General features: G+C 33.3%; 1 protein-coding gene across 1 annotated transcript; it reads left to right on the top strand.

Annotated features, from left to right (window-relative positions):
- The first annotated feature begins 4,337 nt into the window (after positions 1 to 4,337).
- LOC135958130 (phospholipid-transporting ATPase ABCA3-like) lies at positions 4,338 to 12,218 on the top strand. Its single transcript, XM_065509002.1, is given in 12 exon segments — positions 4,338 to 4,897; positions 4,957 to 5,100; positions 6,333 to 7,613; positions 7,673 to 8,006; positions 8,063 to 8,597; positions 8,660 to 9,006; positions 9,073 to 9,198; positions 9,264 to 9,488; positions 10,660 to 10,810; positions 10,881 to 11,057; positions 11,120 to 11,947; positions 12,026 to 12,218. Coding segments are annotated over 12 exon segments (4,785 nt in total). The 5' UTR covers positions 4,338 to 4,453.
- Positions 12,219 to 16,415: the final 4,197 nt, after the last annotated feature.

Raw genomic sequence — 16,415 nt, 5'->3', positions numbered from 1 at the left:
TTTGAAACATAAGATTCGGTACAGCCTTACTTGGTTTTCACTAATAAATTAAAAAAAAATTCTAAAAAATTAAAAAACAATTTGCGACTTCATAAATATGCATAAGATTCGGATTCCGAATATAGCTATCGTTTTTGTTTTTTACTAAAACATTTAGGTTTTTGACAACTGAGTTAGGCCTTTAACAGCAGAGTTTCCAATCTATGTATATTTATCTATGATTACAACTTCAAATAATCATAATAATGTTGTGTTGAAATCAATTTGAAAATTATTTCTTTTATTTAAAAGACATACATACGTTTTACCTTTCAAAATTTTAAGCTTCTGCGTTTCTAAGAACCAATCCCCAGTTTGTGGTTTTGTCCAACTGTGAGTAGCCTAAATGGGAATATATTAAAAAATATATATTTATACATTTACGATAATACTGGAAAAAATCTAAGGGAATTTTATCATTTACAATTGCGAAAATAAAATAGAAATTGGAAAAAAGCCATAATAATAAAATTATGAAACTGTACTTCTATGTACTTCTATTTTGTAATATGTACTAAGGAATTAACTGTTAAGAGCAGAAGTATTTTAGTCAATATTTGTTTTGTTTTTTTTTCGTTATGAATTCAGGAAGTATCATTAGGCTTATCTATCTAATATTTTGTAAGAAAATTCAAATAGGGAAGTTGTAATTAACAAGGAAATTAAAAAAAAAAACATAGAAGGCACTTGATTGCAATTAAAAATGTTGCCTTGTTACAAAATAAAATGTTGCCCTTTCCCATTTTCAATGTTGGCAATTTTGTTAACAAAAAATATGTCCTTTTGATTATTACTAAAATTGCTATTAGTATAGAAAATTTTTGCAAGAACATAAAATGCCAAGGGGAACTTGTTGAGAGATTGAATATGTCAGATTATCATACAGACATCAATCATGGTTCTGTTACACATTTTGTATTAAAAGGTAGTGTTAAGAGAAGTGTACTAATAAAGCTATTTAATAGTAAAGGGCAGAAAAGGCAGAATTTTTGCAAGAATATAAAACGCCAAAGGGAACATGCCAAGATATTGAATATATCAGATTATCATACGGACATCCATCATGGTTGTGTTACTCATTTTGCATTAAAAGTCAGTATTAAGAAAAGTGTTCTAATAAAGCTTGCAAGGTTTCGAGAGATGGACATCAATCATTGTTCTGTTACACATTTTGTATTAAAAGGCAGTATTAAGAAAAGTGTACTAATAAAGTTTCTTAAGGGGAAAGGGCAGAAAAGGCAACATTTTTGCAAGAACATAAAACGCCAAGGGGAACATGTCGAGATATTGAATATGTCAGCATATCATATGGACATCAATCATGGTTGTGTTACACATTTTGTATTAAAAGGCAGTATTAAGAAAAGTGTACTAATAAAGTTTCTTAAGGGGAGAGGGCAGAAAAGGCAACATTTTTGCAAGAACATAAAACGCCAAGGGAAACATGTCGAGAGCTTGAGTATGTCAGATTATCAAATGGACATCAATTATGGTTGTGTTACACATTTTATATTAAAAGGCAGTATTTATATGGTTACATGAAAATATAAACATGCATTAGGGAAATGTTCATTATACGATTTATCAATTACTTTTATTTATCGGACAATGTACTTGCACTCGTAGTAAGTAAACTTGAACTTGTAAATGTCAACGTTTCTTCCTACACTTTAGATTGTGCACTAGATATTGTAAAAGTGCGTGTAGTAATGCTTGTGTAAACATTAAACTTTAATCATAACATTAGGTCTTTTAAAACACATGGAAGAGAACGAAAACCAAAAAATTATACAGATTTATATTAATCAACCATTAACTATTATTCTCTCTTCTTCAATACATTTAAAATTCCCATTTGGTTTAACAACAGAAATTGTTAAACACTCTACCTCCTACTTCTTCCATTCATCTTAACACTTTGACTACGTCTACATTCATTTAATCTTAATGTCTCAACATATATACTAGTGAATTAATTTAATTAGCTAAATATTTACAACAAAAAAATGGTTCGCGTCACAAGTTGGGTCAAATTTAAATTATTACTTTGGAAAAATTGGCTACTGCAAAGAAATCAAAAATGGCAACTTGTATTCGAATTACTGCTGCCGGTTATCTTCTCACTGTTGCTGGTATTAGTGCGTACATTAGTGGTGACAGAACCAAAATCGATTACCACTTATGATCCACAAATTATAACTAATCTCAATTTATTCGAGTAAGTAAAATGTTTTAACAATTTTCACATTGATAAATTTATTTTTAAAATTTTAAACTTTATCACAATCTCATAACATGAAGAAAAATTCGTTTGTAATTACTATAAATATAAATAAAGTATTCATACATACAGACATATGTATATATTCTGGATCCTTGTATTTAGAATGCGGACTTGATTTAACAATAGTAGTTTTCGCGTACTTGATAATTTGGAATAATTTGTACAAATTATCACTGGAAGTTACGGGATTCCGTTCGTTTACTTTTAAAAACATGTAACGAGAGAACAAGAGAATGTTAAAAGTGACAGTTCGTAGATAGAGAACATGACATTTTTTACTGGACATTTTTTGTCCAGTAAAAAATATCAACATAAAAAAGGGTATAAATATGAATGTTGCAAATATAAACAAAACTAAAAAGTTGAAAATTAATACAATTTACAAGTTTGCAAAGAAAATATGTAAAACAAGTAAGAAAGTATGGTTGGTCAAGCCCGACCATTTAACAGCCTACACTAAGTAAAACAGCAAAAACTATTTTCTTTTAAAATTTCAATAATTTATATTTTTGAGTGCTTTTCGGAAGTGGGCCTTATATGGGGGCTATGACCACTTATGGATCGATCACCATGAAATTAGGTCGTGTAATTTATGTCTATATTAAAGTTAACTATGTTGAATTTTGTGAGTATACCAACATTTTTAAGCGATTTATGCACGTTAAAGTGATTTTCGGAAGCGGGTCTATATGGGAGCTATGACTAATTATGGACCGATCGTAACAAAATTTGGTAACATGAATTTTGTATATATAAAACTTATTTGGTGCTCAATTTGTTGAGATACATTTATGAATTAAACATTTATGACCGATAAAGTCCAATTTCGGAAGGACATTTGTATGGGGGCTAGGTGAAATAATGGACCGATTGCCAGTTTCAATAGGCTTAGTCCTTGGGCCGAAGAAATAATCTGTACCAAATTTGATCGAAATATCTTCAAAATTGCGACCTGTACTCTGCGCACAAAGTTTACATGGACAGCCAGCCAACCAGACGGACGGACGGACGGACGGACGGACGGACATCGTTTAATCGACTCAGAAAGTGATTATAAGTCGATCGGTATACTTTAAGGTGGGTGTTAGACTAATATTTTTGGGCGTTACAAACATCGGCACAAACGCATTATACCCTCCCCACTATGGTGGTGTATTTACTGTAAAACGGATTGAGCTTATTTTCCCCAGTATTTACGAAGTTATAAAAAATGTGTGATCACAGATTCAGCTTATTTTCCATAAAATCACTGTATTTACGAAGTTATTAACGATTTACGTTTTAATACATTCTCTCTCTTAGGTTTCTGACCAACTGAGTTAGGTCTTTGAAAGGAGAGTTACCGATCTATGAGTGATCACAGTTAGAGCTTATTTTGGGTGGGTCATAAAGTCCGTGACTTTTTTAATGAAACAGGTTTTTGGATAAAAAATATTTTTATTTTTTTGCTTTGAGCTCTATCCAATTCTTCCAACGTTTCTCAAATTTTTGTATCGCTTCCAAAAAAATATGATATGTGAAGGTCATCCAAATAGGTATTTTTTGTGAGATGATTTCATCGTTGGAGTCAAATCTCTTTCCACCGAGATATTTCTTCAGGTTTTGAAACCAGAAATAGTCACTCGGGTTAAATCCGGAAAATAAGGCGGAAGTTTTCTGTTCCTATATTTAACCTGCTAATTAATACTAGTATATTACTGTCAACTTTATATTAACAATATATTCTACTTTTTATTACTGAACTTTATATTAATACAATACAATATTTCGTAACAAAGTAATTAAATAACATTTTATAATAAAATATCTAAAACCATGTAAACAATTAATTAGATTTGTTAATGTTCTGTCCCAATAGTTATGTATGTAGAGAAATTTAATCAAATTAACAGCCTTAATGTATGCTAAACAAATTAGTTGTATTGTTGTAACTTATATCTCTAATATAAAAAAATAATGCTTTTGTTGTTTCTCTCCTTTAGAACAACTATGGCAAGTTTGCCCGATGCCAAGGCAGTCCCCCTCACCCTCGGCTACTCACCCGAAAATAGTATATTAAAAAATATCGTTCAAGAAGCCGCTACATCCTTACGTTTGAAAGGCATTCAGGGTTACAGCGATGCAACCACAATGCAATTTGACTTAGAGGGTGGCAAACATTTGACCGGTATCCAGTTTGATGATAGTTGGAGCAATATTACTGATTATCCCATGAATTTCTCATTTGCTTTGCGTTTTCCCAGTGAATTGAGAACGTCATCGGAATATTTACCCATGACCTGGTTGACAATGAAACTGTTTGTGCCCATCGATTTGCCGGGTCCCAGAAATGCCGATTCTCAAGATGGTGGTCTGCCAGTTGGCTATTTGCGTGAGGGTTTCCTACCCGTTCAAAATGCCATCTCCATGGCATATATGAAATTGGTAACGAACAATAATGAACTGCCATATGTTGAAATGCAACGTTATCCGTATCCGGCATATATTTTTGATCCGCTGTTAGAGGGTTTGTCTTTTATAATGTCTTATATTATATATTTAAGTTTTATTTATCCCTGTATTTATATAGTTAAGGTGAGTTTTTGCTTAATAATTATTTGATGGAATTTCTTTAATTGTGATTTTTCTTACAGTCTATTACGGCCGAAAAGGAGAAACAATTGAAGGAAGTTATGAAAATTATGGGTTTAAACAATTGGATTCACTGGACAGCGTGGTTTGTTAAATCGTTTATAATGTTGGGAATATCGGCCATATTGATAACTATTTTGATGAAGGTAAGTTAAGATATATGTATATATATTAAATATCGGGTTAAAAGTTTGAGTTTTCTTTTGTAATTTATTAAAATACTTAGATGTTTGGCATCAGTTGAGGATTTTTGTAAGAGCTTGGGAGTATTTTCACCCAAACTTCTTTTGTTTATCGTATAAATGTAGATTTATATTATAATATTGATGCTCAGTTGAGGTAGGTCCATTAGCATACTAAAATTCAAAGATAATATAGCAAAATATTACATGACAAAGAAGTAGTCTAAGGGTTCAGCTGATGATGAACTGGTTCGATTTATGTGACTCATGCCTGATTTTTTCATGAACATTCAACTACAAATCGATAAATTTCCACTTCCAATTATAGTTTTCAATTCGTGGCCATTTTTATGTCAAATATCTCAGCTTTTAAAATATTGAATTGATCCGAAAGTCTGAAAGACACATCAATTTAGGCTCTATATACATATTTTCATTCCAAGAACGAATCAAGCCAATATCGGATACTCTGTTCCAAAGTGAAGTGTATCCCACAGAGAGCATTCTGCATCGATCGAAATAAATAGTAGTCGGACGGGAGACAATCTGGACTATAAATGGGGTAAGGTAAAACTTCCAGCTGATGCTCGCATCAAACGAATCAGTTGCGTTCGGTACAGGTTCCTTGTGATGGTCTGGTCAGATTTCAGCAGCTCATAATAGATTGGACCTTCTTGCTCCCACCAAATACAGAGAATTATCTTAGCGCCAAGGATATTTAGCTTTGGAATGGATTCGGCTGGTTGGCCGGGATTCACATACGATCTCTTACGCTTCGGGTTATTGTTAAGGATCGGTGCAAAAATGATTTTCTTTTATAACGTTGAAGCAGCATTTCATACATACAAAATCGACTTTCAAAGTATCTAAGCTGTTTTCTAATTGCTGATTGAGTAGCTCTCAATGATTTTGCAAGCTCTTGCTGAGTATGACAACAATCTTCATGGAGTAATGCCTCCAATTCTTGGTCTTCAAGGTATCTAAGCTGTATACAAACGATTTGTAATTGCTGATTGAGTAGCTCCCAATGATTTTGCAAGCTCTTGCTGAGTTTGACAACAATCTTCATGGAGTAATGCCTCCAATTCTTGGACTTCAAACTTTTTTGGCTGGTCTGGGCGATTTTTGTCTTCCGTGTCAAAATCAGCACTCCAGAACTGAACGTTATTATAATTCTTTTGATTTCCTCATTTCAGATTCGTTGGTCTAATGATGTGGCTGTTTTAACGCATGCCGATTGGTCCGTTTTACTATTCTTCATGTTGATCTACATCATTACCAGCATTTGTTTCTGTTTCATGTTGGCCACATTCTTCTCCAGGGCCAGTACAGCTGCTGCCGTTACCGGTTTGGTGTGGTTCATTACCTACATGCCCTTCTCGTTTACAATACTAATGTACGATGACCTGACTTTGGGCTCCAAACTGGGTTGGTGTTTAGTCTCCAATACAGCCATGGGTTTTGCATTTGAATTAATACTCGAGTTTGAGGGTACTGGCGAGGGTTTCCAATGGAGCAATCTATTTACCCCGGTTAATATTGATGACAATCTGACGGTGGGTTATATTATACTGATGATGTTGGCTTCCTGTGTTATGTATATGTGTATATGTTTGTATGTGGAACAAATATTTCCCGGAGAATTTGGTGTGCCAAAGAAATGGAATTTTGTATTTACGGCTAGTTTTTGGTGTGGCGAAAAGGATTATATTGGTGTGGAGGATATACCAAATTTTCATATTAGACGCCAGAATCCGGATGCTTTTGAGCCGGAGCCGGCGGGTAAACCTGTGGGTTTGCAGGTGAAGAATTTGAAAAAGAAATTTGGTGATAAAATGGCGGTAAAGGGTTTATCGGTTAATATGTATGAAGATGAAATTACGGTTTTGTTGGGTCATAATGGTGCCGGTAAAACTACTACAATTTCCATGTTGACTGGAATGTTTCCTGCTACAGCGGGCACGGCCATTATTAATGGCAGTGATATAAGAACCAATATTGAGGGTGCCCGAATGTCTTTGGGTGTTTGTCCACAGCACAATGTTTTGTTTGATGATTTGACCGTGGCCGAGCATTTAACATTCTTTAGTCGTTTGAAGGGCCTTGAGGGCGACGACATCAAACGTGAGGTGGATAAATATGTAAAAATGATCGAACTGGAAGATAAAGCCAATGTTGCCTCAAAGAAACTTTCGGGCGGCATGAAACGAAAGCTGTCTGTTTGCTGTGCTTTGACGGGCAATTCGAAAGTTGTGTTGTGTGATGAACCTAGTTCGGGTATGGATCCTTCGGCTCGCCGTCAATTGTGGGATTTGCTGCAAGGTGAAAAAGTGGGAAGGACTATATTGCTGACCACACATTTCATGGATGAAGCTGATGTTTTGGGTGATCGCATAGCGATCATGTGTGATGGTGAACTAAAATGTCATGGTACTTCATTCTTTTTGAAAAAGAAATATGGATCGGGCTATAGATTGGTAAGTTTAACCTACAAATTATTAGAAATTTGAATTTTATAACTTCCTTTTATCTTTAGATTTGTGTCAAACGTGAGGCATGCAATGCAGATGAAATTACTGGTTTATTACAAAGTTATATACCCGGTTTGCAGCCGGAAGCCGATATTGGTGCTGAATTATCTTATCAATTACCCGACAATTACTCTAGTAAATTTGAAGAGATGTTTGGCTCCTTGGAAGAACAGTCCGATGAATTGAAACTAAATGGTTATGGTATAGGCATTACCTCATTGGAAGAGGTCTTCATGAAAGTGGGAGCCGAGAATGCCAATGATGGCAGTCGTAAACAAGCCAGTGCCATCATGAATGGTGGTTCCGGTTATCCCGATAATGATGTGGAATCAATAACTTGTAAGTTTTCTCCTTATTTTGTACAAACATATTCAAATTTTTATATAAATTTGCAGCTGAAGGTTTGTTCACCGAAAATTCCCACTTACTAATGGTTGTCAATCTCTTGACCAATCAATGGACCGCCATGATGTTAAAGAAATTCTTGTACACCTATCGCAACAAATTGCTCTTCCTTATACAGAATATTATGCCCATATTCTTTGTGACCGTTACCGTTCTAATTACCCGCACCCAGGGTACCTTTAGTAAACTGCAACCCATGACCATGAGTTTAACCCAATATCCTTTGGCGGTTACGGTTTTGGAGACAGCCGCCAATGTAGCACCGGATTCTTTGTCATACAAAATAGCTGATAAATATAAAAGCATTGCCTCTTCGTATGGCAGTAATTATGAGCTTCTGGAAACGGGTGAGAAAAATTTCTCAAAGTATATTTTGGATTTGGGCAAGGAAATACAAGTGCGTATTAATTCAAGATATTTGGTAGCGGCTACCATAGGAACTAAAAATATAATAGCCTGGCTGAATAATCAGCCTTTACATACCGCTCCCTTGACAGTGAATTTGGTGCACAATGCCATGATCAAGTGAGTGGAAATTTGTTATTATTTTATTAATCATTTTGTAATATATTTATTATTATCCTTAGAGCCTTAAAGAATGACTCTTACCAAATTACTGTTACCAATGATCCTTTGCCCTATACCACAGAAACCCGTCTAACACAATTGAATACGGGCAACAATTTGGGCACTCAACTTTCCACCAATTTGTGTTTCTGCTTCTGTTTCGTTAGTGCTTTTTATATATTGTTTTTGATTAAGGAACGTGAAACACGTTCCAAGTTATTGCAATTTGTGGGTGGTGTTAAGGTGTGGACTTTTTGGTTGTCACAATTACTTTGGGATATTTCAACTTTTGCTCTTACCGCCATTATTGTTATATGCACTATAGCTTGCTGGCAGGAGCAGGGCTTTTCATCATTTGGTGATTTGGGTAGGTTTTTAATTTTTCTCCAGCTAATTCTCCTAAAACTTACTATATAAATTACAAAATTTCCAGGCCGTTATTTTGTTGTTATAATACTATTCGGTTGTTCTGTGCTTCCCTTTACCTATTTGATTTCGTTTTACTTTACTGAGCCCGCCACCGGTTTTGCACGCATTTCCATTATCAATATGTTTGCTGGTAAGTAGTATTTTTTATATTTATTTTTATTATTTTCTATTAATTTATTTATTTTTATTTTAAAGGCATGGCTTTGTTTATTGTTGTCATGGTCATGTCGTTTGAAATCTTTGATACCAAGGATACTGCCGATTTATTGGGCTGGATCTTTAGAATATTCCCCCATTTCTCTTTGGCCATGGGCTTGAATAAACTGTATATGAATGTGGCTACAAGAGATGCTTGCAGTGCCGATTTTATTGTAATACTGCCAGATTACTGGAGATGTCTATTGGTACCAAAATGCTGCAGTAAGTATTTACAATAAATTTTGTTTGGAAATCATATTTGATAACTTGAAATACAAGTCCAAATTTGACTAACTCTGTTGGGAAAAGGAGCTTGTTATACCCTACACCACCAAAGTAGGGAAGATCGCTATTTTGAAGATATTTCGATCAAATTCGGCACATGGACGAAGTCTGGAATGGGGACCCTACCGGAGACAGACAACTAAAGTTAAACCGTCTCCTTGAGCATAGTATAGAATGGGTAGTCATCTTGAAAATACCTTTAATTTGTTTTAAAAAACTCTCCAAGATCAACATTATTTTTAAATTTTGATCAAATTGAATAGAAACACCACAAATTATACAGACATGACTCTGTTAGTTTCAGTAATGACAATAGAAAACAAAAAAAAAAATAAAATGTTGAGGGAGTTTGGAAAGGGGGACAATTATATTTCACACTCTTTGCCTATTGAAATTTTTATTTTTTCTCTCGCTCTGCAAACCATAGAGAAAATATACATAGAGCGGAAACTTTACTGTCAAAGACCTAACTGAGTTGTCAAAAACCTAAGTGGTGAGATTGTATCTATATATATAAAAATGAAATGGTCCATGTATGTAATGTCATCACGTGAGAACGATTTGGCTGATTTTTTTTTATTCGATTCGAAATTTTGAGAAGATGGTTTGTAAAGAGAAAAAATTATACAATTCCGGTTAGAACACGGAAATTCTTTTTTTGTGAGTCCAGTCAACTGTAATAAAAAAGCTCCCTAAAGTATGTAGTACAAATTTAGATATTTTATTTGCAAATAAATAAGAACAGGCTGGTGTGCGTGGGTTGGAGATACTTGAAGAACTAACATTAGTAAATGCTACCGGGCGAAGCCGGGGCGATTAACTAGTTAGTAATAAAAACTATGTATGTGAAAACAAAAACAACACTCCTGACAGAAACAATCATATATTTTGCATTAAATGATCTTCTTTTTTTATGTAAATTTAATTTTGTTATAATTAAAAGTTTATGTTGAAAAAATTCACTGATATTTATTTGAGAGGAAAATCAATTCCTATAGGAATTTTTTCACTAGTTAATTAGGCTATAAACTATCCAATATCCTCTTGACGCAACTTATCCTGCATTACTTTAAACATTTCTTCAACCTTTCTTCTTTTTCTTTTACAGAAACTGTACCCTATTTCGCCTGGGAGGAACCTGGTATTTTACCCGAAACCGTATACATGATAGTGACAGCTGTCGTATTCTTTTTATTCATCATCGTACGTGAATACAGTCTAGTTAGTGAATTGATTTATAAAATCAAGCAAAGAAGTTTGTAAGTTTTAGATTTTGTAACAATTGTAAAGACAAACCATTTTACTAAAAACATAATTAAATAATTCCAGCAAGCCTCCACCCCCACCAGAAGATGGCTTTTTTGATGAGGATGTGGATCAAGAAAAGCAACGCATTTTGAATATGTCACAATCTGAATTAACAGCAACGAATTTGGTATTGGATCGTGTTACCAAATATTATGGTAAATTTTTGGCGGTCAATCAAGTGTCGCTGTGTGTTAAACCGTAAGTTAAGCTTGACATTTAAAGAGTATTATAGTTTTTGAAAATAAATTGTTGCTTTTTAGAGTTGAATGTTTTGGCCTTTTGGGTGTTAATGGAGCCGGAAAAACCACCACTTTTAAAATGATGACGGGCGATGAACGCATTACTTTTGGCAGTGCCTTTGTTAAGGGCCTCAACCTACCCTCCGATATGAATGAAATCTATAAAGAAATCGGTTATTGTCCACAATTTGATGCTCTGCTGGAGGATTTGACGGGCCGTGAAACTTTGAAAATATTCTGTCTTCTCAGAGGCATACACAAGGATCGCATCAATCATATGGTCGTGGAGTTGGCCAAATCGTTTGGTTTTATGAAACATTTAGATAAGGAAATAAAGGCCTATAGTGGTGGTAATAAACGTAAATTAAGTACGGCCATAGCGGTTATTGGTAGTCCTTCCGTTGTTTATTTGGATGAACCCACCACGGGTATGGATCCGGCGGCCAGACGTCAATTATGGAATATGGTTTGTCGCATACGTGACTCGGGCAAATCGATAGTATTGACCTCACACAGTATGGAAGAGTGTGAGGCTTTGTGTACCCGCTTGGCCATTATGGTGAATGGAGAATTTAAGTGTATTGGTTCAACGCAGCACTTAAAGAATAAATTCTCCAAGGGTCTGATATTGAAGATTAAGGTGAAACGTAATGCTGATCAGATAAAGATGGCAAAGTAAGTAGAATCATATTAACTATTTTCATCTACAAAATATTAAAATAAAATATATATTTTCAGCTTCATCATCTCAAATGCCTCCGAAATGTCAACACCTGCACAAATTTTGGAGCAAGAAATTCAAAGTGTTAAGGCATTTGTGGAAAGAGAGTTTCCACAAGCTATTTTACGGTAAGTACAAAAAACATTAAAACCATTATTTGCTCTACTAACTCTTAATTTCTACTCCTCCTTCCCTTTCCATTACAGAGAGGATTACCAAGGTATTCTAACCTTCTACATTCCCCTATCTAGTATTAGATGGTCCAAGATCTTTGGTCTCATGGAACATAATCGTGATTATTTAAACGTCGAGGACTATTCAATATCACAAACAACGCTGGAAGAAATTTTCTTAGATTTTGCCAAATATCAAAGATAAGATTCACGACAAGTCAAGTGAGCTTGAGCAAAAACTTCTTTTTTTGTTTGTTCACAAAATTCACTCAAAACTTTAACATGCACTCGCCAGCACTTAAAAATAAATGCATTCCTTTTAAAAAATAATTTAATTTTTGTTATTAACAAATATAGTCCGGTTTGAATGAAATTTGTCATGCGCAAAGAGGAGGTGTTGTCGAGTTTAAATTTTGAATTTGGACCTCATTGGCCAGCCAAGGCCGGGACCAGGTGTCCCCAAAGTAGGAGACCTCGGGTATATTCAATTTTAAAAACGTTCCTATTTCTTCGTTTGTGTTCCGATTTCAAAAAAATTACATATATAGAATCTGCTTGTCGAGTACTACATAAAACGTAGATATCAATTCAATTTTTACTAACAACAAATTTATATATTAAATAGAGAAAGAATTGTTTAAAAATCATGACTGGGTCCAAAGTTACATGCATTTGAATTTTAAAAATGGTGATTTTTCGCTATTTTTTTTTGAGAAAAAGGTACTTTTATTCTTTTTAAGTTATCTAAAAAATTTCTAAGAGGATGTATAATGAATTTATACTTTTTGAAAAACTAACTTTACATCAAATATTTTAAATGAAAAAAATATTGACAATTTTTGATACCGAGGGGACCAGGTCCATTAAAAAAACGCATATTTTTATGTAAAATTCAAGTTTAGGGCAAAAATTCTCAAATCGCATACTCGATATCAAAATATAGTAACCCATTTTAGATGGCCTAATTTATTCTTAATTATTTTGTAAAGGGTTTCGATAACCCCGCCCCTGGTATGGATATTATAGCCAAAATATTAAAAATACCATTTTTGGGATTTTTTAACACTTTTTTGGGAATTGCGGGATTCCTGATTACAAATTTCCAAAAAAAAAAAATATTTTTCCATTTTAAATAAAAAATCTATATAGTAAGTGTAAAATTTCATTAATAAATGTTCATAAATAAAAATTTTATTTTAAATTGAAATATTTGTATCTCCGCAAAAACTCAATAAAGAAAATTTTTTGTCATATTTTTCAAAAAAGTATTCCATGATTTTTTTAGTTGTCAAAAGTTATATATATTTTTGAAAAATAGACAAAATCATTTATCCATTGATATTTAAAATGTCTACCTTATGTTTTTTACGTGGCAAATTAATTAGGGAAAACTTAACAATTCGCAGATAATTTACATAACATAGAAATTCATTAGAAAGCATTTTGCCTACATAACAACATTTTTATACCCTGCACCACCATAGTGGGGAGGGTATTATGGAATAATTTTTGAAAAATATGGCAAAAAATGCTTTTCAATGAGTTTTGGCATAGATACAAATTTTTCAAATTGAAATAAAATTTTTATTTATGCATATTTTGTAATGAAATTTTACACTTATATAGATTTTTTTATTGAAAATGGAAAAATAAAAACAAATTTTGAAACTTGCAATCAGGAAACCCGCAATTCCCAGAAAAGTATTGAAAAATTCCAAAAATGGGATTTTTTCGTTTTTTGGCTATAATATCCATACCAGGGGCGGGGTTATCGGAACCCTTTACAAAATAATTAAGAACATATTGGGCCATCTAAAATAGATTATTATAATTTGATATCGACTATGCGATTTGAGAATTTTTGCTCTAAAGTTGAATTTTACATAAAAAATAGGCATTTTTTGAATGGACCTGGTCCCCTCGGTATCAAAAATTATTTTTTTTTTCATTTAAAATATGTGGTGTAAAGTTAGCTTTTCAAAAAATGTAAATTCATTATACATCCTCTTAGAAAGTTTTTAGATAACTTAAAAAGAATAAAAGTACTTTTTTCCCCAAAAAAATCGCCTTTTTTATTTTTTTAAATTCAAATGCATGACTCAATCATGATTTTTAAACAATTATTTCTTTGTTTGATATATACATCTGTTGTTAATCCTGTAAAGGAAAAATAGAGAAGGGCGGGAAATATTTGGAACCGCGGTCATCAAAAAACTGGAGTAGGGTGGGTAAAAATGTTGAAAATTTAATTTTCAAATGCGAATATCTCCTAAGCTATAAGAGATAATTGATAGCTACGGTTTTATGTAGAGCTCAACGAGAAGATTCCATATACGTATTTTTAAAATTGAACATACCCGAGGTGTTCTAATTTGGGGACCCCTGGCCCCGCTCCTGGTGTGACCATGAGGTCCAAATTCAAAACTTAAACTCATCTTAAACTGCACTTCCTCTTTGCGCATGTAAAATTTCATTCAAATCGGACGAAGGGTTTAGAAGTTACAGATTTATTTCCCTCTTCTTTTTTTCCCACAATTTTGCATTTTTGTGGGAATCGATAACTAATTTTCAAAATAAAATATTGATAATTTGATATTATTGTTCGAACTTGAATCTAAAGATGATTTGCCAGAGTATACTGATCATAAATGTCAAAAAGTGAGAGCAGTATGACAGTTCGTTTGACAGTTAACCCTTCGAATGTTCTATCGGGCTTAAAAAACACACTTTATTTCATTGGTTGTTTTATTAATTTTTTATTTGGTTTACAGATTTTTTATTTATTAATCAATAAAAATTGTTTTAAATATTGCACTTTCTAATTGTATATAACAAATCAAAAGAATACTTAAATTTATTTGAAATGTTCAAACAAAATCTTTTAAATTGTAATAATGCTCAACATTTTTGTTCATTAAATACCAGCATTCGGCTATTAACAAAAATATACTTTTATTAATTGGTGACAGTTTTAGTACTCACAACACTAAGAATTCACCAATCACAACACTATTTGTCAATTCACAAGGTCTCCTATCATGTCATATTGACATAATGTTCTAATAATTCACAATGGTTTGAAAATGGTGTTCGAATTTTTATTTTTTGTCTTAGAACAAAATACAGTTTTGAAGATATATCCAAAAATATTGTCAACTTTTGAGCAGCGACTACTCGAAAATAGTAGTGGCAGACCAATTTTTTCCTCCCAACCTGTTTAAAATTATTTGAAATTGCACCTCTGTCTTTACGGTTTCAAATTGCTTGCCATTGTTTTATTTTTTTTTTTTAAGTTCATAATCATTTTCCTTAGTGATTCTTGAAAAGGATAAGGTTCCTTTTCACCAATTCAGTACCTTTGCATGTTCGTGTGCTATTCGATACTGATCCAACCCAATGCTGGAAAGAACGAACTCATCGTTCGAATATCCACCCCCATTAGATTCGTTATGTTATTCAGAAACAGACATGCCCAGTGTCACTGCCAACTTCTTCGGAATTCATTACAATTAAATACCTTCTAATGAATTCCAATTCTTCTCAAAAGTCTACTTGAATGTCTCGTCATATTATTAGGCATTCATGAACCAATTTAAATGACGCGTAGAAAACAAAGAGATAATTATTTGCAGCTTTACTATTCGGATATTCTAACCACATATCCTGTAGTTCCTTAGCCGACCTCTTTATGCCCAAGATCTTAGCTTTGATAACGCTGTAATAATACGACAGCCTGAAACAAACCCATCTATATAGATTTCGATCGACGAATACCCCACTGAAATTAATCGATACAGTAAGTCAATGATATAGTGAGTCAATGAATAGTGCACAGTAGGCAAAATCTCATGTTTACTCCAAGGTTTCCATGGTCTGTCTGAGCAGTCCAGAGCCAACTATGTGGCCATAAGGTTGGCCAGAGCATCTGGCAAACAATTTATTCGATAACATGATCCATAGTACACCCCATTATCATCATTTAATGTCCCAGGTTCTCCCAATGGCCCTTCTACGTGCATATATGGCAATAGATTCCTTTAATGCCATCGCTTTAGGGATTGTAAAAGAAATTTCCTCCCCAAAGCCGAAAAGTTTTCATATAAAAAAGGAAAAAAAGAAAAATGCAAAATGCAAAATAAATTTTACTTTAAAAGTATTTTGATAAATTGCTTCAGTATATTGCAGACAAACGCTGTTGAAAATAATAAGAATCGGTTTATGATTTCTCCTAGCCTCCATACTTTCCAGCATATGGCTCTATAGTTCATAAGTTTTTATAGAAATAAAAGAAAGAAATCATAATACCATTTTTTTCGTGGATCGATCCATATTTGACCATAGCTCCCATATAAATTCCACTTTAGAAAAACACTTAAATACGTATCAATCGAATTTTATGAAGATCGGTTTATTCCGAAAATTA

The sequence above is a fragment of the Calliphora vicina genome, chromosome 4, assembly GCF_958450345.1.
Source record: "Calliphora vicina chromosome 4, idCalVici1.1, whole genome shotgun sequence".
Lineage (NCBI taxonomy): Eukaryota > Metazoa > Arthropoda > Insecta > Diptera > Calliphoridae > Calliphora > Calliphora vicina.
Note: the sequence above shows the minus strand (reverse complement) of the source record. Positions and strands in the feature narration are given on the sequence as shown.